At 60.2% G+C, this 26,766-nt stretch overlaps 1 protein-coding gene across 1 annotated transcript in view; it reads right to left on the bottom strand.

Moving 5' to 3' along the window:
- LOC142485712 (EF-hand domain-containing protein D1-like) overlaps nucleotides 1-17,389 on the bottom strand; it is a 90,773-nt gene extending 73,384 nt beyond the window's left edge. The window contains exon 1 of the mRNA XM_075584517.1: nucleotides 17,371-17,389. Within this exon, the coding sequence (XP_075440632.1) occupies nucleotides 17,371-17,372 (2 nt within the window). The 5' untranslated portion in view covers nucleotides 17,373-17,389. The remainder of the gene's footprint in view (nucleotides 1-17,370) is intronic.
- Between the last annotated feature and the right edge of the window lie 9,377 nt (nucleotides 17,390-26,766).

Below are 26,766 nucleotides of genomic sequence, written 5' to 3'. Positions count from 1 at the left end.
CTTTCGCCAACTACGGCACTATAAGCATGGCCTTAGGCTGTGCACATGCTCCCGAAGACTGTGCTGAGGCGTGCGCGCGACGCGATCACAACGCCTTACGGCAATGATCGGAGCCACGGATCCCGCGCGTGCGACAGCGCGAAGAACCAGCTTAATTTTATACCACGGCGCGACGGGCAGGTCACGTGAGCCGTTCGCCCAATGAGGGCGAACCAGCTCCGTGACGTCACGGCCACATCCCACTCGCGTCTAGCATGGCCAGAAACCGCTCCCGCCGAACGCGGGTGACATCACGCCCGCGCCTCCGTGCGGTCTTCGGGAGCATGGACGCCGCATGGGCCGAGTCCCCAGTGTAAGCTGCGGCGAGCGCTACGGCGTGCGCGGCGGGAACAAGATCCGCCCCTCTGTGGTGCTGGGACAGTGGCGGCCTGCGCGCGTGTACGGATCGCGACCACATTTTCTAAAGACGAGATTTTTTGTATTTTCTTGTGGCGACGGAGCGCTGGTAACGGCGGCGGTTCAGCAAATGAGGGCCAATGTCTTGGCCGCGCCCCCCGTCGCGATCTTGTCTTTCCCCCCTGCAGCTCAGCAGCCAACCGCAGACCGCGGCCTTCACGCGCCGCCAGCAGCGGACACGGGAGCCGCAGCATTAATGTCGAGACGATGCACACGGTGCGTCTGCGCGGTCTGGCAATATGTCTCTGAACTTTACCAATTAGGCAACATTACCAGTCCCCCCAGGCTTGCCGGGCACAGGGTGGGGGAGGGGGGTGCTAGAAATGGGGCGACTGCATTTTGGATCATTTGGAGAGTTGTTAGAGAAGCAGAACAGTGTTAGGCTTAATATATAGCGGGTGCGGGCGCATGCACGTGACGCGAGCGATTCGTTTATATGTTGTAAGCGGTGGCGTGCGCGGCGATAGACTTCAGTGATAGCCACGCTGTGATTGGCTTAGCAGCGTCACGTGGCGCGGCAGCAGCGCGAAAATATACATTTTCATTTATTTGCTGTGATCTGCTGCGCCACCGCTCACTATCGTGCGCCCGCAGCTGAAGTATAGAACGCCAGGCCTGGACACAGCGCCCGCAGCTGAAGTATAGAACGCCAGGCCTGGACACAGCGCGCGCAGCTGAAGTATAGAACGCCAGGCCTGGACACAGCGCGCGCAGCTGAAGTATAGAACGCCAGGCCTGGTCACAGCGCGCGCAGCTGAAGTATAGAACGCCAGGCCTGGACACAGCGCGCGCAGCTGAAGTATAGAACGCCAGGCCTGGACACAGCGCGCGCAGCTGAAGTATAGAACGCCAGGCCAGGACACAGCGTGCGCAGCTGAAGTATAGAACGTCAGGCCTGGACACAGCGCGCGCAGCTGAAGTATAGAACGCCAGGCCTGGACACAGCGCGCCAGCTGAAGTATAGAACGCCAGGCCTGGACACAGCGCGCGCAGCTGAAGTATAGAACGCCAGGCCGGGACACAGCGCGCGCAGCTGAAGTATAGAACGCCAGGCCGGGACGCAGCGCGCGCAGCTGAAGTATAGAACGCCAGGCCTGGACACAGCGCCCGCAGCTGAAGTATAGAACGCCAGGCCTGGACACAGCGCGCGCAGCTGAAGTATAGAACGCCAGGCCTGGACACAGCGCGCGCAGCTGAAGTATAGAACGCCAGGCCTGGACACAGCGCCCGCAGCTGAAGTATAGAACGCCAGGCCAGGACACAGCGCCCGCAGCTGAAGTATAGAACGCCAGGCCTGGACACAGCGCGTGCAGCTGAAGTATAGAACGCCAGGCCTGGACACAGCGCCCGCAGCTGAAGTATAGAACGCCAGGCCTGGACACAGCGCGCGCAGCTGAAGTATAGAACGCCAGGCCTGGACACAGCGCCCGCAGCTGAAGTATAGAACGCCAGGCCAGGACACAGCGTGCGCAGCTGAAGTATAGAACGCCAGGCCTGGACACAGCGCCCGCAGCTGAAGTATAGAACGCCAGGCCTGGACACAGCGCGCGCAGCTGAAGTATAGAACGCCAGGCCTGGACACAGCGCGCGCAGCTGAAGTATAGGACGCCAGGCCTGGACACAGCGTGCGCAGCTGAAGTATAGAACGCCAGGCCTGGACACAGCGCCCGCAGCTGAAGTATAGAACGCCAGGCCTGGACACAGCGCGCGCAGCTGAAGTATAGAACGCCAGGCCTGGACACAGCGCGCGCAGCTGAAGTATAGAACGCCAGGCCTGGACACAGCGCGCCAGCTGAAGTATAGAACGCCAGGCCTGGACACAGCGCCCGCAGCTGAAGTATAGAACGCCAGGCCTGGACACAGCGCGCGCAGCTGAAGTATAGAACGCCAGGCCTGGACACAGCGCGCGCAGCTGAAGTATAGAACGCCAGGCCTGGACACAGCGCCCGCAGCTGAAGTATAGAACGCCAGGCCTGGACACAGCGCGCGCAGCTGAAGTATAGAACGCCAGGCCTGGACACAGCGCGCGCAGCTGAAGTATAGAACGCCAGGCCTGGACACAGCGCGTGCAGCTGAAGTATAGAACGCCAGGCCTGGACAAAGCGCCCGCAGCTGAAGTATAGAACGCCAGGCCTGGACACAGCGCCCGCAGCTGAAGTATAGAACGCCAGGCCTGGACACAGCGCGCGCAGCTGAAGTATAGAACGCCAGGCCTGGACACAGCGCGCGCAGCTGAAGTATAGAACGCCAGGCCTGGTCACAGCGCCCGCAGCTGAAGTATAGAACGCCAGGCCTGGACACAGCGCCCGCAGCTGAAGTATAGAACGCCAGGCCTGGACACAGCGCGCGCAGCTGAAGTATAGAACGCCAGGCCTGGACACAGCGCGCGCAGCTGAAGTATAGAACGCCAGGCCTGGACACAGCGCGCGCAGCTGAAGTATAGAACGCCAGGCCTGGACACAGCGCGCGCAGCTGAAGTATAGAACGCCAGGCCTGGACACAGCGCGCGCAGCTGAAGTATAGAACGCCAGGCCGGGACACAGCGCGCGCAGCTGAAGTATAGAACGCCAGGCCTGGACACAGCGCCCGCAGCTGAAGTATAGAACGCCAGGCCTGGACACAGCGCGCGCAGCTGAAGTATAGAACGCCAGGCCTGGACACAGCGCGCGCAGCTGAAGTATAGAACGCCAGGCCTGGACACAGCGCGTGCAGCTGAAGTATAGAACGCCAGGCCTGGACACAGCGCGTGCAGCTGAAGTATAGAACGCCAGGCCTGGACACAGCGCCCGCAGCTGAAGTATAGAACGCCAGGCCTGGACACAGCGCCCGCAGCTGAAGTATAGAACGCCAGGCCTGGACACAGCGCGCGCAGCTGAAGTATAGAACGCCAGGCCTGGACACAGCGCGCGCAGCTGAAGTATAGAACGCCAGGCCAGGACACAGCTCGCGCAGCTGAAGTATAGAACGCCAGGCCGGGACACAGCGCGCGCAGCTGAAGTATAGAACGCCAGGCCGGGACACAGCGCGTGCAGCTGAAGTATAGAACGCCAGGCCTGGACACAGCGCGCGCAGCTGCAGTATAGAACGCCAGGCCTGGACACAGCGCGCGCAGCTGAAGTATAGAACGCCAGGCCTGGACACAGCGCGCGCAGCTGAAGTATAGAACGCCAGGCCGGGACACAGCGCCCGCAGCTGAAGTATAGAACGCCAGGCCTGGACACAGCGCCCGCATCTGAAGTATAGAACGCCAGGCCTGGACACAGCGCGCGCACCTGAAGTATAGAACGCCAGGCCAGGACACAGCGCGCGCAGCTGAAGTATAGAACGCCAGGCCTGGACACAGCGCCCGCAGCTGAAGTATAGAACGCCAGGCCTGGACACAGCGCCCGCAGCTGAAGTATAGAACGCCAGGCCTGGACACAGCGCCCGCAGCTGAAGTATAGAACGCCAGGCCTGGACACAGCGCCCGCAGCTGAAGTATAGAACGCCAGGCCTGGACACAGCGCACGCAGCTGAAGTATAGAACGCCAGGCCTGGACACAGCGCCCGCAGCTGAAGTATAGAACGCCAGGCCTGGACACAGCGCGCGCAGCTGAAGTATAGAACGCCAGGCCTGGACACAGCGTCCGCAGCTGAAGTATAGAACGCCAGGCCTGGACACAGCGCCCGCAGCTGAAGTATAGAACGCCAGGCCTGGACACAGCGCCCGCAGCTGAAGTATAGAACGCCAGGCCAGGACACAGCGCCCGCAGCTGAAGTATAGAACGCCAGGCCAGGACACAGCGCTTGCAGCTGAAGTATAGAACGCCAGGCCTGGACACAGCGCGCGCAGCTGAAGTATAGAACGCCAGGCTTGGACACAGCGCCCGCAGCTGAAGTAAAGAACGCCAGGCCTGGACACAGCGTGCGCAGCTGAAGTATAGAACGCCAGGCCTGGACACAGCGCCCGCAGCTGAAGTATAGAACGCCAGGCCTGGACACAGCGCCCGCAGCTGAAGTATAGAACGCCAGGCCTGGATACAGCGCGCGCAGCTGAAGTATAGAACGCCAGGCCTGGACACAGCGCCCGCAGCTGAAGTATAGAACGCCAGGCCAGGACACAGCGCTTGCAGCTGAAGTATAGAACGCCAGGCCTGGACACAGCGCGCGCAGCTGAAGTATAGAACGCCAGGCCTGGACACAGCGCGCGCAGCTGAAGTATAGAACGCCAGGCCTGGACACAGCGCGTGCAGCTGAAGTATAGAACGCCAGGCCTGGACACAGCGCGCGCAGCTGAAGTATAGAACACCAGGCCTGGACACAGCACGCGCAGCTGAAGTATAGAACGCCAGGCCTGGACACAGCGCCCGCAGCTGAAGTATAGAACGCCAGGCCTGGACACAGCGCCCGCAGCTGAAGTATAGAACGCCAGGCCTGGACACAGCGCCCGCAGCTGAAGTATAGAACGCCAGGCCTGGACACAGCGCGCGCAGCTGAAGTATAGAACGCCAGGCCTGGACACAGCGCGCGCAGCTGAAGTATAGAACGCCAGGCCTGGATACAGCGCGCGCAGCTGAAGTATAGAACGCCAGGCCGGGACACAGCGCGCGCAGCTGAAGTATAGAACGCCAGGCCTGGACACAGCGCCCGCAGCTGAAGTATAGAACGCCAGGTCTGGACACAGCGCGCGCAGCTGAAGTATAGAACGCCAGGCCTGGACACAGCGCCCGCAGCTGAAGTATAGAACGCCAGGCCTGGACACAGCGCGCGCAGCTGAAGTATAGAACGCCAGGCCAGGACACAGCGCGCGCAGCTGAAGTATAGAACGCAAGGCCTGGACCCAGCGCCCGCAGCTGAAGTATAGAACGCCAGGCCTGGACACAGTGCGCGCAGCTGAAGTATAGAACGCCAGGCCTGGACACAGCGCGCGCAGCTGAAGTATAGAACGCCAGGCCTGGACACAGCGCCCGCAGCTGAAGTATAGAACGCCAGGTCTGGGCACAGCGCGCGCAGCTGAAGTATAGAACGCCAGGCCTGGACACAGCGCGCGCAGCTGAAGTATAGAACATCAGGCCTGGACACAGCGCGCGCAGCTGAAGTATAGAACGCCAGGCCTGGACACAGCGCCCGCAGCTGAAGTATAGAACGCCAGGCCGGGACACAGCGCCCGCAGCTGAAGTATAGAACGCCAGGCCTGGACACAGCGCTTGCAGCTGAAGTATAGAACGCCAGGCCTGGACACAGCGCGCGCAGCTGAAGTATAGAACGCCAGGCCTGGACACAGCGCGCGCAGCTGAAGTATAGAACGCCAGGCCTGGACACAGCGCGCGCAGCTGAAGTATAGAACGCCAGGCCTGGACACAGCGCGCGCAGCTGAAGTATAGAACGCCAGGCCGGGACACAGCGCGCGCAGCTGAAGTATAGAACGCCAGGCCTGGACACAGCGCCCGCAGCTGAAGTATAGAACGCCAGGCCTGGACACAGCGCGCGCAGCTGAAGTATAGAACGCCAGGCCTGGACACAGCGCGCGCAGCTGAAGTATAGAACGCCAGGCCTGGACACAGCGCGTGCAGCTGAAGTATAGAACGCCAGGCCTGGACACAGCGCGTGCAGCTGAAGTATAGAACGCCAGGCCTGGACACAGCGCCCGCAGCTGAAGTATAGAACGCCAGGCCTGGACACAGCGCCCGCAGCTGAAGTATAGAACGCCAGGCCTGGACACAGCGCGCGCAGCTGAAGTATAGAACGCCAGGCCTGGACACAGCGCGCGCAGCTGAAGTATAGAACGCCAGGCCAGGACACAGCTCGCGCAGCTGAAGTATAGAACGCCAGGCCGGGACACAGCGCGCGCAGCTGAAGTATAGAACGCCAGGCCGGGACACAGCGCGTGCAGCTGAAGTATAGAACGCCAGGCCTGGACACAGCGCGCGCAGCTGCAGTATAGAACGCCAGGCCTGGACACAGCGCGCGCAGCTGAAGTATAGAACGCCAGGCCTGGACACAGCGCGCGCAGCTGAAGTATAGAACGCCAGGCCGGGACACAGCGCCCGCAGCTGAAGTATAGAACGCCAGGCCTGGACACAGCGCCCGCACCTGAAGTATAGAACGCCAGGCCTGGACACAGCGCGCGCACCTGAAGTATAGAACGCCAGGCCAGGACACAGCGCGCGCAGCTGAAGTATAGAACGCCAGGCCTGGACACAGCGCCCGCAGCTGAAGTATAGAACGCCAGGCCTGGACACAGCGCCCGCAGCTGAAGTATAGAACGCCAGGCCTGGACACAGCGCCCGCAGCTGAAGTATAGAACGCCAGGCCTGGACACAGCGCCCGCAGCTGAAGTATAGAACGCCAGGCCTGGACACAGCGCACGCAGCTGAAGTATAGAACGCCAGGCCTGGACACAGCGCCCGCAGCTGAAGTATAGAACGCCAGGCCTGGACACAGCGCGCGCAGCTGAAGTATAGAACGCCAGGCCTGGACACAGCGTCCGCAGCTGAAGTATAGAACGCCAGGCCTGGACACAGCGCCCGCAGCTGAAGTATAGAACGCCAGGCCTGGACACAGCGCCCGCAGCTGAAGTATAGAACGCCAGGCCAGGACACAGCGCCCGCAGCTGAAGTATAGAACGCCAGGCCAGGACACAGCGCTTGCAGCTGAAGTATAGAACGCCAGGCCTGGACACAGCGCGCGCAGCTGAAGTATAGAACGCCAGGCTTGGACACAGCGCCCGCAGCTGAAGTAAAGAACGCCAGGCCTGGACACAGCGTGCGCAGCTGAAGTATAGAACGCCAGGCCTGGACACAGCGCCCGCAGCTGAAGTATAGAACGCCAGGCCTGGACACAGCGCCCGCAGCTGAAGTATAGAACGCCAGGCCTGGATACAGCGCGCGCAGCTGAAGTATAGAACGCCAGGCCTGGACACAGCGCCCGCAGCTGAAGTATAGAACGCCAGGCCAGGACACAGCGCTTGCAGCTGAAGTATAGAACGCCAGGCCTGGACACAGCGCGCGCAGCTGAAGTATAGAACGCCAGGCCTGGACACAGCGCGCGCAGCTGAAGTATAGAACGCCAGGCCTGGACACAGCGCGTGCAGCTGAAGTATAGAACGCCAGGCCTGGACACAGCGCGCGCAGCTGAAGTATAGAACACCAGGCCTGGACACAGCACGCGCAGCTGAAGTATAGAACGCCAGGCCTGGACACAGCGCCCGCAGCTGAAGTATAGAACGCCAGGCCTGGACACAGCGCCCGCAGCTGAAGTATAGAACGCCAGGCCTGGACACAGCGCCCGCAGCTGAAGTATAGAACGCCAGGCCTGGACACAGCGCGCGCAGCTGAAGTATAGAACGCCAGGCCTGGACACAGCGCGCGCAGCTGAAGTATAGAACGCCAGGCCTGGATACAGCGCGCGCAGCTGAAGTATAGAACGCCAGGCCGGGACACAGCGCGCGCAGCTGAAGTATAGAACGCCAGGCCTGGACACAGCGCCCGCAGCTGAAGTATAGAACGCCAGGTCTGGACACAGCGCGCGCAGCTGAAGTATAGAACGCCAGGCCTGGACACAGCGCCCGCAGCTGAAGTATAGAACGCCAGGCCTGGACACAGCGCGCGCAGCTGAAGTATAGAACGCCAGGCCAGGACACAGCGCGCGCAGCTGAAGTATAGAACGCAAGGCCTGGACCCAGCGCCCGCAGCTGAAGTATAGAACGCCAGGCCTGGACACAGTGCGCGCAGCTGAAGTATAGAACGCCAGGCCTGGACACAGCGCGCGCAGCTGAAGTATAGAACGCCAGGCCTGGACACAGCGCCCGCAGCTGAAGTATAGAACGCCAGGTCTGGGCACAGCGCGCGCAGCTGAAGTATAGAACGCCAGGCCTGGACACAGCGCGCGCAGCTGAAGTATAGAACATCAGGCCTGGACACAGCGCGCGCAGCTGAAGTATAGAACGCCAGGCCTGGACACAGCGCCCGCAGCTGAAGTATAGAACGCCAGGCCGGGACACAGCGCCCGCAGCTGAAGTATAGAACGCCAGGCCTGGACACAGCGCTTGCAGCTGAAGTATAGAACGCCAGGCCTGGACACAGCGCGCGCAGCTGAAGTATAGAACGCCAGGCCTGGACACAGCGCCCGCAGCTGAAGTATAGAACGCCAGGCCTGGACACAGCGCGCGCAGCTGAAGTATAGAACGCCAGGCCTGGACACAGCGCCCGCAGCTGAAGTATAGAACGCCAGGCCAGGACACAGCGCGCGCAGCTGAAGTATAGAACGCCAGGCCTGGACACAGCGCGCGCAGCTGAAGTATAGAACGCCAGGCCTGGACACAGCGCGCGCAGCTGAAGTATAGAACGCCAGGCCTGGACACAGCGCGCGCAGCTGAAGTATAGAACGCCAGGCCTGGACACAGCGCGCGCAGCTGAAGTATAGAACGCCAGGCCTGGACACAGCGCGCGCAGCTGAAGTATAGAACGCCAGGCCTGGACACAGCGCGCGCAGCTGAAGTATAGAACGCCAGGCCTGGACACAGCGCGCGCAGCTGAAGTATAGAACGCCAGGCCTGGACACAGCGCCCGCAGCTGAAGTATAGAACGCCAGGCCTGGACACAGCGCCCGCAGCTGAAGTATAGAACGCCAGGTCTGGACACAGCGCGCGCAGCTGAAGTATAGAACGCCAGGCCTGGACACAGCGCCCGCAGCTGAAGTATAGAACGCCAGGTCTGGACACAGCGCGCGCAGCTGAAGTATAGAACGCCAGGCCTGGACACAGCGCCCGCAGCTGAAGTATAGAACGCCAGGTCTGGACACAGCGCCCGCAGCTGAAGTATAGAACGCCAGGCCTGGACACAGCGCGCGCAGCTGAAGTATAGAACGCCAGGCCAGGACACAGCGCGCGCAGCTGAAGTATAGAACGCCAGGCCTGGACCCAGCGCCCGCAGCTGAAGTATAGAACGCCAGGCCTGGACACAGCGCGCGCAGCTGAAGTATAGAACGCCAGGCCTGGACACAGCGCCCGCAGCTGAAGTATAGAACGCCAGGTCTGGGCACAGCGCGCGCAGCTGAAGTATAGAACGCCAGGCCTGGACACAGCGCGCGCAGCTGAAGTATAGAACGTCAGGCCTGGACACAGCGGGCGCAGCTGAAGTATAGAACGCCAGGCCTGGACACAGCGCCCGCAGCTGAAGTATAGAACGCCAGGCCGGGACACAGCGCCCGCAGCTGAAGTATAGAACGCCAGGCCTGGACACAGCGCCCGCAGCTGAAGTATAGAACGCCAGGCCTGGACACAGCGCCCGCAGCTGAAGTATAGAACGCCAGGCCGGGACACAGCGCGCGCAGCTGAAGTATAGAACGCCAGGCCTGGACACAGCGTGCGCAGCTGAAGTATAGAACGCCAGGCCTGGACACAGCGCCCGCAGCTGAAGTATAGAACGCCAGGCCTGGACACAGCGCGTGCAGCTGAAGTATAGAACGCCAGGCCTGGACACAGCGCCCGCAGCTGAAGTATAGAACGCCAGGCCTGGACACAGCGCGCGCAGCTGAAGTATAGAACGCCAGGCCTGGACACAGCGCTGGCAGCTGAAGTATAGAACGCCAGGCCTGGATACAGCGCGCGCAGCTGAAGTATAGAACGCCAGGCCTGGACACAGCGCCCGCAGCTGAAGTATAGAACGCCAGGCCTGGACACAGCGCGCGCAGCTGAAGTATAGAACGCCAGGCCTGGACACATCACCCGCAGCTGAATTATAGAACGCCAGGCCTGGACACAGCGTGCGCAGCTGAAGTATAGAACGCCAGGCCTGGACACAGCGCGCGCAGCTGAAGTATAGAACGCCAGGCCGGGACACAGCGCGCGCAGCTGAAGTATAGAACGCCAGGCCTGGACACAGCGCCCGCAGCTGAAGTATAGAACGCCAGGCCTGGACACAGCGCGCGCAGCTAAAGTATAGAACGCCAGGCCGGGACACAGCGCGCGCAGCTGAAGTATAGAACGCCAGGCCTGGACACAGCGCGTGCAGCTGAAGTATAGAACGCCAGGCCTGGACACAGCGCCCGCAGCTGAAGTATAGAACGCCAGGCCTGGACACAGCGCCCGCAGCTGAAGTATAGAACGCCAGGCCTGGACACAGCGCGCGCAGCTAAAGTATAGAACGCCAGGCCGGGACACAGCGCGCGCAGCTGAAGTATAGAACGCCAGGCCTGGACACAGCGCGTGCAGCTGAAGTATAGAACGCCAGGCCTGGACACAGCGCCCGCAGCTGAAGTATAGAACGCCAGGCCTGGACACAGCGCCCGCAGCTGAAGTATAGAACGCCAGGCCTGGACACAGCGCGCGCAGCTGAAGTATAGAACGCCAGGCCTGGAAACAGCGCGCGCAGCTGAAGTATAGAACGCCAGGCCTGGACACAGTGCGCGCAGCTGAAGTATAGAACGCCAGGCCTGGACACAGCGCGCGCAGCTGAAGTATAGAACGCCAGGCCTGGACACAGCGCCCGCAGCTGAAGTATAGAACGCCAGGCCTGGACACAGCGCGCGCAGCTGAAGTATAGAACGCCAGGCCTGGACACAGCGCCCGCAGCTGAAGTATAGAACGCCAGGCCTGGACACAGCGCGCGCAGCTGAAGTATAGAACGCCAGGCCGGGACACAGCGCCCGCAGCTGAAGTATAGAACGCCAGGCCTGGACACAGCGCGCGCAGCTGAAGTATAGAACGCCAGGCCTGGACACAGCGCGCGCAGCTGAAGTATAGAACGCCAGGCCAGGACACAGCGCGCGCAGCTGAAGTATAGAACGCCAGGCCTGGACACAGCGCCCGCAGCTGAAGTATAGAACGCCAGGCCTGGACACAGCGCCCGCAGCTGAAGTATAGAACGCCAGGCCTGGACACAGCGTGCGCAGCTGAAGTATAGAACGCCAGGCCGGGACACAGCGTGCGCAGCTGAAGTATAGAACGCCAGGCCTGGACACAGCGCCCGCAGCTGAAGTATAGAACGCCAGGCCTGGACACAGCGCCCGCAGCTGAAGTATAGAACGCCAGGCCTGGACACAGCGCGCGCAGCTGAAGTATAGAACGCCAGGCCTGGACACAGCGCGCGCAGCTGAAGTATAGAATGCCAGGCCTGGACACAGCGTGCGCAGCTGAAGTATAGAACGCCAGGCCTGGACACAGCGCCCGCAGCTGAAGTATAGAACGCCAGGCCTGGACATAGCGCCCGCAGCTGAAGTATAGAACGCCAGGCCTGGATACAGCGCGCGCAGCTGAAGTATAGAACGCCAGGCCTGGACACAGCGCGCCAGCTGAAGTATAGAACGCCAGGCCTGGACACAGCGCGCGCAGCTGAAGTATAGAATGCCAGGCCTGGACACAGCACGCGCAGCTGAAGTATAGAACGCCAGGCCTGGACACAGCGTCCGCAGCTGAAGTATAGAACGCCAGGCCAGGACACAGCGCCCGCAGCTGAAGTATAGAACGCCAGGCCTGGACACAGCGCGCGCAGCTGAAGTATAGAACGCCAGGCCTGGATACAGCGCGCGCAGCTTAAGTATAGAACGCCAGGCCTGGACACAGCGCGCGCAGCTGAAGTATAGAACGCCAGGCCTGGACACAGCGCCCGCAGCTGAAGTATAGAACGCCAGGCCTGGACACAGCGCCCGCAGCTGAAGTATAGAACGCCAGGCCTGGACACAGCGCCCGCAGCTGAAGTATAGAACGCCAGGCCTGGACACAGCGCGCGCAGCTGAAGTATAGAACGCCAGGCCTGGACACAGCGCGCGCAGCTGAAGTATAGAATGCCAGGCCTGGACACAGCGCCCGCAGCTGAAGTATAGAACGCCAGGCCTGGACACAGCGCGCGCAGCTGAAGTATAGAATGCCAGGCCTGGACACAGCGCGCGCAGCTGAAGTATAGAACGCCAGGCCTGGACACAGCGCCTGCAGCTGAAGTATAGAACGCCAGGCCTGGACACAGCGCGCGCAGCTGAAGTATAGAACGCCAGGCCTGGACACAGCGCCCGTAGCTGAAGTATAGAACGCCAGGTCTGGGCACAGCGCGCGCAGCTGAAGTATAGAACGCCAGGCCTGGACACAGCGCGCGCAGCTGAAGTATAGAACGTCAGGCCTGGACACAGCGCGCGCAGCTGAAGTATAGAACGCCAGGCCTGGACACAGCGCCCGCAGCTGAAGTATAGAACGCCAGGCCGGGACACAGCGCCCGCAGCTGAAGTATAGAACGCCAGGCCTGGACACAGCGCCCGCAGCTGAAGTATAGAACGCCAGGCCTGGACACAGCGCCCGCAGCTGAAGTATAGAACGCCAGGCCTGGACACAGCGCTTGCAGCTGAAGTATAGAACGCCAGGCCTGGACACAGCGCCCGCAGCTGAAGTATAGAACGCCAGGCCTGGACACAGCGTGCGCAGCTGAAGTATAGAACACCAGGCCTGGACACAGCGCCCGCAGCTGAAGTATAGAACGCCAGGCCTGGACACAGCGCGCGCAGCTGAAGTATAGAATGCCAGGCCCTGACACAGCGCGCGCAGCTGAAGTATAGAACGCCAGGCCTGGACACAGCGCGCGCAGCTGAAGTATAGAACGCCAGGCCTGGACACAGCGCGCGCAGCTGAAGTATAGAACGCCAGGCCTGGACACAGCGCCCGCAGCTGAAGTATAGAACGCCAGGCCAGGACACAGCGTGCGCAGCTGAAGTATAGAACGCCAGGCCTGGACACAGCGCGTGCAGCTGAAGTATAGAACGCCAGGCCTGGACACAGCGCCCGCAGCTGAAGTATAGAACGCCAGGCCTGGTCACAGCGCGTGCAGCTGAAGTATAGAACGCCAGGCCTGGACACAGCGCCCGCAGCTGAAGTATAGAACGCCAGGCCTGGACACAGCGCCCGCAGCTGAAGTATAGAACGCCAGGCCTGGATACAGCGTGCGCAGCTGAAGTATAGAACGCCAGGCCTGGACACAGCGCGCGCAGCTGAAGTATAGAACGCCAGGCCTGGACACAGCGCGCGCAGCTGAAGTATAGAACGCCAGGTCTGGACACAGCGCGCGCAGCTGAAGTATAGAACGCCAGGCCTGGACACAGCGTGCGCAGCTGAAGTATAGAACGCCAGGCCAGGACACAGCGCGCGCAGCTGAAGTATAGAACGCCAGGCCTGGACACAGCGCGTGCAGCTGAAGTATAGAACGCCAGGCCTGGACACAGCGCGTGCAGCTGAAGTATAGAACGCCAGGCCTGGACACAGCGCGCGCAGCTGAAGTATAGAACGCCAGGCCGGGACACAGCGCGCGCAGCTGAAGTATAGAACGCCAGGCCTGGACACAGCGCGCGCAGCTGAAGTATAGAACGCCAGGCCTGGACACAGCGCGCGCAGCTGAAGTATAGAACGCCAGGCCTGGACACAGCGCCCGCAGCTGAAGTATAGAACGCCAGGCCTGGACACAGCGCCCGCAGCTGAAGTATAGAACGCCAGGCCTGGACACAGCGCGCGCAGCTGAAGTATAGAACGCCAGGCCTGGACACAGCGCGCGCAGCTGAAGTATAGAATGCCAGGCCTGGACACAGCGCCCGCAGCTGAAGTATAGAACGCCAGGCCTGGACACAGCGCGCGCAGCTGAAGTATAGAATGCCAGGCCTGGACACAGCGCGCGCAGCTGAAGTATAGAACGCCAGGCCTGGACACAGCGCCTGCAGCTGAAGTATAGAACGCCAGGCCTGGACACAGCGCCTGCAGCTGAAGTATAGAACGCCAGGCCTGGACACAGCGCTTGCAGCTGAAGTATAGAACGCCAGGCCTGGACACAGCGCGCGCAGCTGAAGTATAGAACGCCAGGCCTGGACACAGCGCGCGCAGCTGAAGTATAGAACGCCAGGCCTGGATACAGCGCTTGCAGCTGAAGTATAGAACGCCAGGCCTGGACACAGCGCGCGCAGCTGAAGTATAGAACGCCAGGCCGGGACACAGCGCTTGCAGCTGAAGTATAGAACGCCAGGCCTGGATACAGCGCGCGCAGCTGAAGTATAGAACGCCAGGCCTGGACACAGCGTGCGCAGCTGAAGTATAGAACGCCAGGCCTGGACACAGCGCTTCCAGCTGAAGTATAGAACGCCAGGCCTGGACACAGCGCGCGCAGCTGAAGTATAGAACGCCAGGCCTGGACACAGTGCGCGCAGCTGAAGTATAGAATGGCAGGCCTGGACACAGCGCTTGCAGCTGAAGTATAGAACGCCAGGCCTGGACACAGCGCGCGCAGCTGAAGTATAGAACGCCAGGCCTGGACACAGCGCGTGCAGCTGAAGTATAGAACGCCAGGCCTGGACACAGCGCGCGCAGCTGAAGTATAGAACGCCAGGCCAGGACACAGCGCCCGCAGCTGAAGTATAGAACGCCAGGCCTGGACACAGCGCGCGCAGCTGAAGTATAGAACGCCAGGCCTGGACACAGCGCGTGCAGCTGAAGTATAGAACGCCAGGCCTGGACACAGCGCCCGCAGCTGAAGTATAGAACGCCAGGCCTGGACACAGCGCGTGCAGCTGAAGTATAGAACGCCAGGCCTGGACACAGCGCCCGCAGCTGAAGTATAGAACGCCAGGCCTGGACACAGCGCCCGCAGCTGAAGTATAGAACGCCAGGCCTGGACACAGCGCCCGCAGCTGAAGTATAGAACGCCAGGCCTGGACACAGCGCCCGCAGCTGAAGTATAGAACGCCAGGCCTGGACACAGCGCCCGCAGCTGAAGTATAGAACGCCAGGCCTGGACACAGCGCGCGCAGCTGAAGTATAGAACGCCAGGCCTGGACACAGCGCGCGCAGCTGAAGTATAGAACGCCAGGCCTGGACACAGCGCGTGCAGCTGAAGTATAGAACGCCAGGCCTGGACACAGCGCTTGCAGCTGAAGTATAGAACGCCAGGCCTGGACACAGCGTGCGCAGCTGAAGTATAGAACGCCAGGCCTGGACACAGCGCGCGCAGCTGAAGTATAGAATGCCAGGCCTGGACACAGCGTGCGCAGCTGAAGTATAGAACGCCAGGCCTGGACACAGCGCCCGCAGCTGAAGTATAGAACGCCAGGCCTGGACACAGCGCGTGCAGCTGAAGTATAGAACGCCAGGCCTGGTCACAGCGCCCGCAGCTGAAGTATAGAACGCCAGGCCTGGACACAGCGCGTGCAGCTGAAGTATAGAACGCCAGGCCTGGACACAGCGCCCGCAGCTGAAATATAGAACGCCAGGCCTGGACACAGCGCATGCAGCTGAAGTATAGAACGCCAGGCCTGGACACAGCGCGCGCAGCTGAAGTATAGAACGCCAGGCCTGGACACAGCGCCCGCAGCTGAAGTATAGAATGCCAGGCCTGGACACAGCGCCCGCAGCTGAAGTATAGAACGCCAGGCCTGGACACAGCGCCCGCACCTGAAGTATAGAACGCCAGGCCTGGACACAGCGCGCGCAGCTGAAGTATAGAACGCCAGGCCTGGACACAGCGCGCGCACTATATTACACGCCTTAGAGAGAAGCAGAACAGTATAAGGCTTTGTCCCCGCTGGCGCTGAGAGCTCTCCAAGCATGAGCGCGGGTTGTCCTTTAAATTTCGCAAGCGCTCGCGGGGGGGGGGGGCGGTGCAGGGGAAGCTGAGCGCGCTAGAGTGTATAAAAATTTTGTTTAGCTAAGCGAGAGCGCCAGTGAGCGTGTGTGCACGCGCATATGCCCGCATCGCGTGAGCGGGGACTTGCATATATTTATATGCAAGTCACCTCGCCAAGCGCCGCCCGCTCAGCGCTAGCGGGGACGCAGCCTTAGGGCTGGGACCCGCTGTGCCCGGCGGTGCGGGCGGCCGCGTGAGCGTTCCCCACCAGCAGGGAAATCCTTCTGGAGAAAGAAGAGGTTTTTTTATTTTAAGAGAGAGTGTTAGAGAGAGAAGCAGAGAGAGAGAGTGTTAGAGAGAGAGAAGCAGAGAGAGAGAGAGTGTTAGAGAGAGAAGCAGAGAGAGAGAGTGTTAGAGAGAGAGAAGCAGAGAGAGAGAGAGTGTTAGAGAGAGAAGCAGAGAGAGAGAGTGTTAGAGAGAGAGAAGCAGAGAGAGAGAGAGTGTTAGAGAGAGAAGCAGAGAGAGAGAGTGTTAGAGAGAGAGAAGCAGAGAGAGAGAGAGTGTTAGAGAGAGAAGCAGAGAGAGAGAGTGTTAGAGAGAGAGAAGCAGAGAGAGAGAGAGTGTTAGAGAGAGAAGCAGAGAGAGAGAGAGTGTTAGAGAGAGAAGCAGAGAGAGAGAGAGTGTTAGAGAGAGAGAAGCAGAGAGAGAGAGAGAGTGTTAGAGAGAGAAGCAGAGAGAGAGAGAGTGTTAGAGAGAGAAGCAGAGAGAGAGAGTGTTAGAGAGAGAAGCAGAGAGAGAGAGAGTGTTAGAGAGAGAAGCAGAGAGAGAGAGTGTTAGAGAGAGTGTTAGAGAGAGAGAAGCAGAGAGAGAGAGTGTTAGAGAGAGAGAAGCAGAGAGAGAGAGTGTTAGAGAGAGAAGCAGAGAGAGAGAGTGTTAGAGAGAGAAGCAGAGAGAGTGTTAGAGAGAGAAGCAGAGAGTAAGAAACAGAAGGGTGTTAGACTTGGAGAAAGTACAACAGAAGAAGTATTCGGGAGAGTCAGACAGATGCATGGCAGTAGGGATGAATCTCCGGGAAGCGCAGGGATATGTGAAAACAAAAATGTATATAGATAGTGCAATATTGCTGTGACAAATTAAATAAATTGGCTGATCTAATGCAGATGTACTCACAAGTGTGAGAAGGTTAAAGGCACGTAAAGGTATCTTTCCCAGAGTATGGATGTCACACTGTATTCAGGAAATCAATCTCAGCCCCATATAGAATCCAAGAGACCTTAGAAAAGAAGACTGGACATAGCGCAGACTGTATACCAAGGATTTATAAAAGGTAAGTGAAAGGTATTACACTCACATGATTTCAAAAGTTTAAAAGCATTTCGATCACACGCAGTGGATCTCAGCAGACGGATAGATGGTGTATCTGGTTCCCCTCTTTCCGTGGCGTGCGTGTCACTGGTTTGCGTTCCAACTGCACAGGAAGTGATGTCATCGGCTTCCAGGGGTTCCGGCCAGTAGTACAGACGTCACTCTACGCGTTTCATCTCATCGATTTCATCAGGAGTGACTTTGTGATGGATGTGGGATGCATATATACCCCTAGCTTAGTTCCCATTGGTGAATGGCTAACTAGATTATAATTGGGTTAACGATTATACTGAGTGGATACACGAGATAGAAAGAGACATGTAATTATCTATCTCATGTGTATCCACTCAGTATAATCGTTAACCCAATTATAATCTAGTTAGCCATTCACCAATGGGAACTAAGCTAGGGGTATATATGCATCCCACATCCATCACAAAGTCACTCCTGATGAAATCGATGAGATGAAACGCGTAGAGTGACGTCTGTACTACTGGCCGGAACCCCTGGAAGCCGATGACATCACTTCCTGTGCAGTTGGAACGCAAACCAGTGACACGCACGCCACGGAAAGAGGGGAACCAGATACACCATCTATCCGGCTGCTGAGATCCACTGCGTGTGATCGAAATGCTTTTAAACTTTTGAAATCATGTGAGTGTAATACCTTTCACTTACCTTTTATAAATTCTTGGTATACAGTCTGCGCTATGTCCAGTCTTCTTTTCTAAGGTCTCTTGGATTCTATATGGGGCTGAGATTGATTTCCTGAATACAGTGTGACATCCATACTCTGGGAAAGATACCTTTACGTGCCTTTAACCTTCTCACACTTGTGAGTACATCTGCATTAGATCAGCCAATTTATTTAATTTGTCACAGCAATATTGCACTATCTATATACATTTTTGTTTTCACATATCCCTGCGCTTCCCGGAGATTCATCCCTACTTCTCAACACGAGGACTGACAGAGCAATCCTCACCGGGTCATAGCAGCACCTGTTTTATGTGTTTGCATAAGTATCACCTTTTGATTATTATTATCACTACGATTATATGTATAGCTAGTATTTTTATATAGAGCGCCACTATTAGATAAGTTTCCTTTTTCAGATGCATGGCAGTGAAAGGGTTAAGGAAGACGGGGGATGGAGAGCTGGCCCCTGAAATGAATGCGGCGGCAGTGACGGGGTTAAGCAGCTGTTTCCCAGGATGGCTTTTCAGTCTCACAAAGCTGGGATTGTGTGTGTGACAGTCACACAGCTGCACAACAAGTGGCATGAGGGCGAGAAGCACACCCTGCCCCCCACCCCGCCCCGGGCACAGGTCACACATAGCAAACTGATAGCAGCAGCGGTGCCAGGCTCCTCCACACCCTGCCCGCAGGGAGACAGGCGGTGCCAGCCACACACACACACTCTGCCCGCAGGGAGACAGGCAGTGCCAGCTACACACACACACTCTGCCCGCAGGGAGACAGGCAGTGCCAGCTACACACACACACTGCCCGCAGGGAGACAGGCAGTGCCAGCCACACACACACACTCTGCCCGCAGGGAGACAGGCAGTGCCAGCCACACACACACACTCTGCCCGCAGGGAGACAGGCAGTGCCAGCTACACACACACACACTCTGCCCGCAGGGAGACAGGCAGTGCCAGCTACACACACACACTGCCCGCAGGGAGACAGGCAGTGCCAGCCACACACACACACTCTGCCCGCAGGGAGACAGGCAGTGCCAGCCACACACACACACACTGCCCGCAGGGAGACAGGCAGTGCCAGCCACACACACACACACACACTCACACACACCCACACCCTGCCCGCAGGGAGACAGGCAGTGCCAGTCACACACACACACACACACACTGCCAGCAGGGAGACAGGCAGTGCCAGCCACACACACACACTCTGCCCGCAGGGAGACAGGCAGTGCCAGCTACACACACACACTCTGCCCGCAGGGAGACAGGCAGTGCCAGCTACACACACACACACACTCTGCCCGCAGGGAGACAGGCAGTGCCAGCTACACACACACACACACACACACTCTGCCCGCAGGGAGACAGGCAGTGCCGCTACACACACACACACACTCTGCCCGCAGGGAGACAGGCAGTGCCAGCCACACACACACTCTGCCCGCAGGGAGACAGGCAGTGCCAGCCACACACACACACACACACTGCCCACAGGGAGACAGGCAGTGCCAGCCACACACACACACACTGCCCGCAGGGAGACAGGCAGTGCCAGCCACACACACACACACTGCCCGCAGGGAGACAGGCAGTGCCAGCCACACACACACACACACACACTGCCCGCAGGGAGACAGGCAGTGCCAGCCACACACACACACACACACACTGCCAGCAGGGAGACAGGCAGTGCCAGCCAGACACACACACACACACACTGCCCGCAGGGAGACAGGCAGTGCCAGCCACACACACACACACACTGCCCGCAGGGAGACAGGCCGTGCCAGCCACACACACACACACACTCTGCCCGCAGGGAGACAGGCAGTGCCAGCCACACACACACACACACTGCCCGCAGGGAGACAGGCAGTGCCTGCCACACACACACACACACTGCCCGCAGGGAGACAGGCAGTGCCAGCCACACACACACACACTCTGCCTGCAGGGAGGCAGGCAGTGCCAGACACACACACACACACACTGCCCGCAGGGAGACAGGCAGTGCCAGCCACACACACACACACTGCCCGCAGGGAGACAGGCAGTGCCAGCCACACACACACACACTGCCCCCAGGGAGACAGGCAGTGCCAGCCACACACACACACTCTGCCCGCAGGGAGACAGGCAGTGCCAGCCACACACACACACACACTGCCCACAGGGAGACAGGCAGTGCCAGCCACACACACACACACTGCCCGCAGGGAGACAGGCAGTGCCAGCCACACACACACTGCCCGCAGGGAGACAGGCAGTGCCAGCCACACACACACACACACACACACTGCCCGCAGGGAGACAGGCAGTGCCAGCCACACACACACACACACACACATACACTGCCAGCAGGGAGACAGGCAGTGCCAGCCAGACACACACACACACACACTGCCCGCAGGGAGACAGGCAGTGCCAGCCACACACACACACACACTGCCCGCAGGGAGACAGGCCGTGCCAGCCACACACACACACACACTCTGCCCGCAGGGAGACAGGCAGTGCCAGCCACACACACACACACACTGCCCGCAGGGAGACAGGCAGTGCCTGCCACACACACACACACACTGCCCGCAGGGAGACAGGCAGTGCCAGCCACACACACACACACTCTGCCTGCAGGGAGGCAGGCAGTGCCAGACACACACACACACACACTGCCCGCAGGGAGACAGGCAGTGCCAGCCACACACACACACACTGCCCGCAGGGAGACAGGCAGTGCCAGCCACACACACACACACTGCCCCCAGGGAGACAGGCAGTGCCAGCCACACACACACACTCTGCCCGCAGGGAGACAGGCAGTGCCAGCCACACACACACTCTCTCTCACACTCACACTGCCCACAGGGAGACAAGCAGTGCCAGCTACTTACTTACACTTTCTCACACACTCACACACTCACACACTCACACACTCACACACTCACACACTCACACACTCACACACTCACACACTCACACACTCACACACTCACACACTCACACACTTACACACTTACACACACACTCTGCCTGCAGGGAGACAAGCAGTGCCAGACAAACACACACACAGTTACAGGGGACACACACACACACACAGTTCCAGGGGGGCACACACACACAGTTACAGGCACACACACAGTTCCAGGGGGGCACACACACAGTTACAGGGGGGCGCACCCAGTTACAGGGGGGCGCACACAGTTACAGGGGGGCGCACAGTTACAGGGGGGCACACAGTTACAGGGGGGCACACACACACAGTTACAGGGGGGCACACACACACAGTTACAGGGGGGCACACACACACAGTTACAGGGGAGCACACACACACACAGTTACAGGGGGGCACACACACACAGTTACAGGGGGGCACACACACACAGTTACAGGGGGCACACACACACAGTTACAGGGGGCACACACACACAGTTACAGGGGGGCACACACACACACACAGTTACAGGGGGGAACACACACACACACAGTTACAGGGGGGAACACACACACACAGTTACAGGGACACACACACACAGTTACAGGGGGGCGCACACACACACACACACACACAGTTACAGGGGGGCACACACACACACACAGTTACAGGGGGCACACACAGACACAGTTACAGGGACACACACACACAGTTACAGGGGGACACACACACACACACACAGTTACAGGGGGGCACACACACACACACACACACACAGTTACAGGGGGGGGGCACACACACACACAGTTACAGGGGGGCACAAACACACACAGTTACAGGGGGGCACACACACACACACACACAGTTACAGGGGGGGCACACACACACACACAGTTACAGGGGGGCACACACACACACACACAGTTACAGGGGGGCACACACACACACACACACACACACACACACAGTTACAGGGGGGCACACACACACACACACACACACAGTTACAGGGGGGCACACACACACACAGTTACAGGGAGGGCACACACACACACACACACAGTTACAGGGGGGGCACACACACACACAGTTACAGGGGGGCACACACACAGTTACAGGGGGGCACACACACACACACACACACACACACACACACAGCTACAGGGGGGGCACACACATAGTTACAGGGGGGGGCACACACACACAGTTACAGGGCGGGCACACACACACACACACACACACACACACACACACACACACACACACACACACACACAGTTACAGGGGGGCACACACACAAAGTTACAGGGGGCACACACACAGTTACAGGGGGGCACACACACACACAGTTACAGGGGGGCACACACACACACACACAGTTACAGGGGGGCGCACACACACACACACACACACACACACACACACAGTTACTGGGGGGCACACACACACACACTTACAGGGAGGCACACACACACACACACACACACACAGTTACAGGGGGGCACACACACACACACACACACACACAGTTAGAGGGGGCACACACACACACACACAGTTACAGGGGGGCACACACAGGGTACACACAGTTACTGGGGGGAACGCAAGCACACACAGTTACAGGGGGTACACACACAATTACAGGGGGGAAAACACACACAGTTACAGGGCACTCACACACACACAGTTACAGGGGGTACACACACACACAGTTACAGGGGGTACACACACACACACACACACACACACACACAGTTACAGGGCACTCACACACACAGTTACAGGGCACTCACACACACAGTTACAGGGCACTCACACACACACAGTTAGAGGGCACTCACACACACACAGTTACAGGGCACTCACACACACACAGTTACAGGGCACTCACACACACAGTTACAGGGGCACACACACACACACACACACACACACACAGTTACAGGGACACACACACACACAGTTACAGGGCACTCACACACACACACACACACACACACACACACAGTTACAGGGGGCACACACACACACACACACACACACACAGTTACAAGGGCACACACACACACACACACACACTTACAGGGGGCACACACACACACCCACACAGTTACAGGGCACTCACACACACACACAGTTACAGGGGGCACACACACACACACACACACAGTTACAGGGGGGCACACACACACACAGTTACAGGGGGCACACACACACAGTTACAGGGGGCACACACACACAGTTACAGGGGGCACACACACACAGTTACAGGGGGCACACACACACACACACAGTTACAGGGGGGCACACACACACACAGTTACAGGGGGCACACACACACAGTTACAGGGGGCACACACACACAGTTACAGGGGGCACACACACACACACACACACACCGTTACAGGGGGCACACACACACACACACTTACAGGGGGCACACACACACAGTTACAGGGGGCACACACACACAGTTACAGGGGGCACACACACACACACACACAGTTACAGGGGGCACACACACACACACAGTTACAGGGGGCAGGTGCAGGTGTTATAGCCCGGGGCAGGTGCAGTTATAGCCCGGGGCAGGTGCAGTTATAGCCCGGGGCAGGTGCAGTTATAGCCCGGGGCAGGTGCAGGTGTTATAGCCCGGGGCAGGTGCAGTTACAGCCCGGGGCAGGTGCAGTTACAGCCCGGGGCAGGTGCAGTTACAGCCCGGGGCAGGTGCAGTTACAGCCCGGGGCAGGTGCAGTTACAGCCCGGGGCAGGTGCAGTTACAGCCCGGGGCAGGTGCAGTTATAGCCCGGGGCAGGTGCAGTTATAGCCCGGGGCAGGTGCAGTTATAGCCCGGGGCAGGTGCAGTTATAGCCCGGGGCAGGTGCAGGTGTTATAGCCCGGGGCAGGTGCAGTTATAGCCCGGGGCAGGTGCAGTTATAGCCCGGGGCAGGTGCAGTTACAGCCCGGGGCAGGTGCAGTTATAGCCCGGGGCAGGTGCAGGTGTTATAGCCCGGGGCAGGTGCAGTTACAGCCCGGGGCAGGTGCAGTTATAGCCCAGGGCAGGTGAAGTTATAGCCCGGGGCAGGTGCAGTTATAGCCCGGGGCAGGTGCAGTTATAGCCCGGGGCAGGTGCAGGTGTTATAGCCCGGGGCAGGTGCAGTTACAGCCCGGGGCAGGTGCAGTTATAGCCCGGGGCAGGTGCAGTCACAGCCCGGGGCAGGTGCAGTTACAGCCCGGGGCAGGTGCAGTTACAGCCCGGGGCAGGTGCAGTTACAGCCCGGGGCAGGTGCAGTTACAGCCCGGGGCAGGTGCAGTTACAGCCCGGGGCAGGTGCAGTTATAGCCCGGGGCAGGTGCAGTTATAGCCCGGGGCAGGTGCATTTATAGCCCGGGGCAGGTGCAGTTATAGCCCGGGGCAGGTGCAGGTGTTATAGCCCGGGGCAGGTGCAGTTATAGCCCGGGGCAGGTGCAGTTATAGCCCGGGGCAGGTGCAGTTACAGCCCGGGGCAGGTGCAGTTATAGCCCGGGGCAGGTGCAGGTGTTATAGCCCGGGGCAGGTGCAGTTACAGCCCGGGGCAGGTGCAGTTATAGCCCGGGGCAGGTGCAGTTATAGCCCGGGGCAGGTGCAGTTATAGCCCGGGGCAGGTGCAGTTATAGCCCGGGGCAGGTGCAGGTGTTATAGCCCGGGGCAGGTGCAGTTATAGCCCGGGGCAGGTGCAGTTATAGCCCGGGGCAGGTGCAGTTACAGCCCGGGGCAGGTGCAGTTATAGCCCGGGGCAGGTGCAGGTGTTATAGCCCGGGGCAGGTGCAGTTACAGCCCGGGGCAGGTGCAGTTATAGCCCAGGGCAGGTGAAGTTATAGCCCGGGGCAGGTGCAGTTATAGCCCGGGGCAGGTGCAGTTATAGCCCGGGGCAGGTGCAGGTGTTATAGCCCGGGGCAGGTGCAGTTACAGCCCGGGGCAGGTGCAGTTATAGCCCGGGGCAGGTGCAGTCACAGCCCGGGGCAGGTGCAGTTACAGCCCGGGGCAGGTGCAGTTACAGCCCGGGGCAGGTGCAGTTACAGCCCGGGGCAGGTGCAGTTACAGCCCGGGCAGGTGCAGTTACAGCCCGGGGCAGGTGCAGTTATAGCCCGGGGCAGGTGCAGTTATAGCCCGGGGCAGGTGCATTTATAGCCCGGGGCAGGTGCAGTTATAGCCCGGGGCAGGTGCAGGTGTTATAGCCCGGGGCAGGTGCAGTTATAGCCCGGGGCAGGTGCAGTTATAGCCCGGGGCAGGTGCAGTTACAGCCCGGGGCAGGTGCAGTTATAGCCCGGGGCAGGTGCAGGTGTTATAGCCCGGGGCAGGTGCAGTTACAGCCCGGGGCAGGTGCAGTTATAGCCCGGGGCAGGTGCAGTTATAGCCCGGGGCAGGTGCAGTTATAGCCCGGGGCAGGACAAGCCCCCATTGCCCTCGCAAACCCCACTGTAACACGGCCCCCTTTAAAGCAGGGACAGCGTCCACGTCCCCACGCCGCCGTGGCCCATCCTGACTTTGTACAGGGACGGCCAGTGGTAGCAGTGGCTTCGCAATAAAAGCAGTGGTACTGTGACCGGTGCAGGGCAGCGCTCACCGCAAGGTACAGGGAGGGGAGGAAAGGTTATGCTTTCTAAGGTATGAAGGGGGAGACATTTTGTGCTAAAACAATAAAGAAATAGTGGCGCCCCGTGATTCCCTATCCCACTTCAAAGAGTGGGCGCAGTTCTGCCAGCAGCAGTGCCAGGCTCCTCCTCACACCCACCGCCAAGGTTATCACTACACACAGAGTGACTGTATGTCCGGCAGCAGCAGGGCCACCCCTCACCCACACACACTCAGGAGGAGAAGTTATAAGCCAGGGGGGAGAGGGAGGAAGAGAGAAGCAGGAACTAGGTGGTGGATTAGCTGGAGGGGTCGGTGGCGAAACTGAGACTCACCCCGGATAAGGAGGGAGTGAGCGAGGGGGGAGGGAGTGAGCGATGGGGGAGGGAGTGAGCGAGGGGGGAGGGAGTGAGCGAGGGGGGAGGGAGTGAGCGAGGGGGGAGGGAGTGAGCGAGGGGGGAGGGGGGGAGGGAGTGAGCGAGGGGGGAGGGGGGAGGGAGTGAGCGAGGGGGGAGGGGGGGAGGGAGTGAGCGAGGGGGGAGGGGGGGAGGGAGTGAGCGAGGGGGGAGGGGGGGAGTGAGCGAGGGGGGAGGGGGGGAGTGAGCGAGGGGGGAGGGGGGGAGTGAGCGAGGGGGGAGGGGGGGAGGGAGTGAGCGAGGGGGGGAGGGAGTGAGCGAGGGGGGAGGGGGGGAGGGAGTGAGCGAGGGGGAGGGAGGGAGTGAGCGAGGGGGAGGGAGTGAGCGAGGGGGGGGGGAGGGAGTGAGCGAGGGGGGGGGGAGGGGAGTGAGCGAGGGGGGGGAGGGAGTGAGCGAGGGGGGGAGGGAGTGAGCGAGGGGGGGGGAGGGAGTGAGCGAGGGGGGAGGGAGTGAGCGAGGGGGGGAGGGAGTGAGCGAGGGGGGGGGAGGGAGTGAGCGAGGGGGGGAAGGGAGTGAGCGAGGGGGGGGAAGGGAGTGAGCGAGGGGGGGGAGGGAGTGAGCGAGGGGGGGAGGGAGTGAGCGAGGGGGGGGAGGGAGTGAGCGAGGAGGGAGGGAGCGAGGGGGGGGGAGGGAGCGAGGGGGGAGGGAGTGAGCGAGGGGGGGAGGGAGTGAGCGAGGGGGGAGGGAGTGAGCGAGGGGGGAGG

This window comes from Ascaphus truei, unplaced genomic scaffold, assembly GCF_040206685.1.
Source record: "Ascaphus truei isolate aAscTru1 unplaced genomic scaffold, aAscTru1.hap1 HAP1_SCAFFOLD_626, whole genome shotgun sequence".
Classification (NCBI taxonomy): domain Eukaryota; kingdom Metazoa; phylum Chordata; class Amphibia; order Anura; family Ascaphidae; genus Ascaphus; species Ascaphus truei.
Note: the sequence above shows the minus strand (reverse complement) of the source record. Positions and strands in the feature narration are given on the sequence as shown.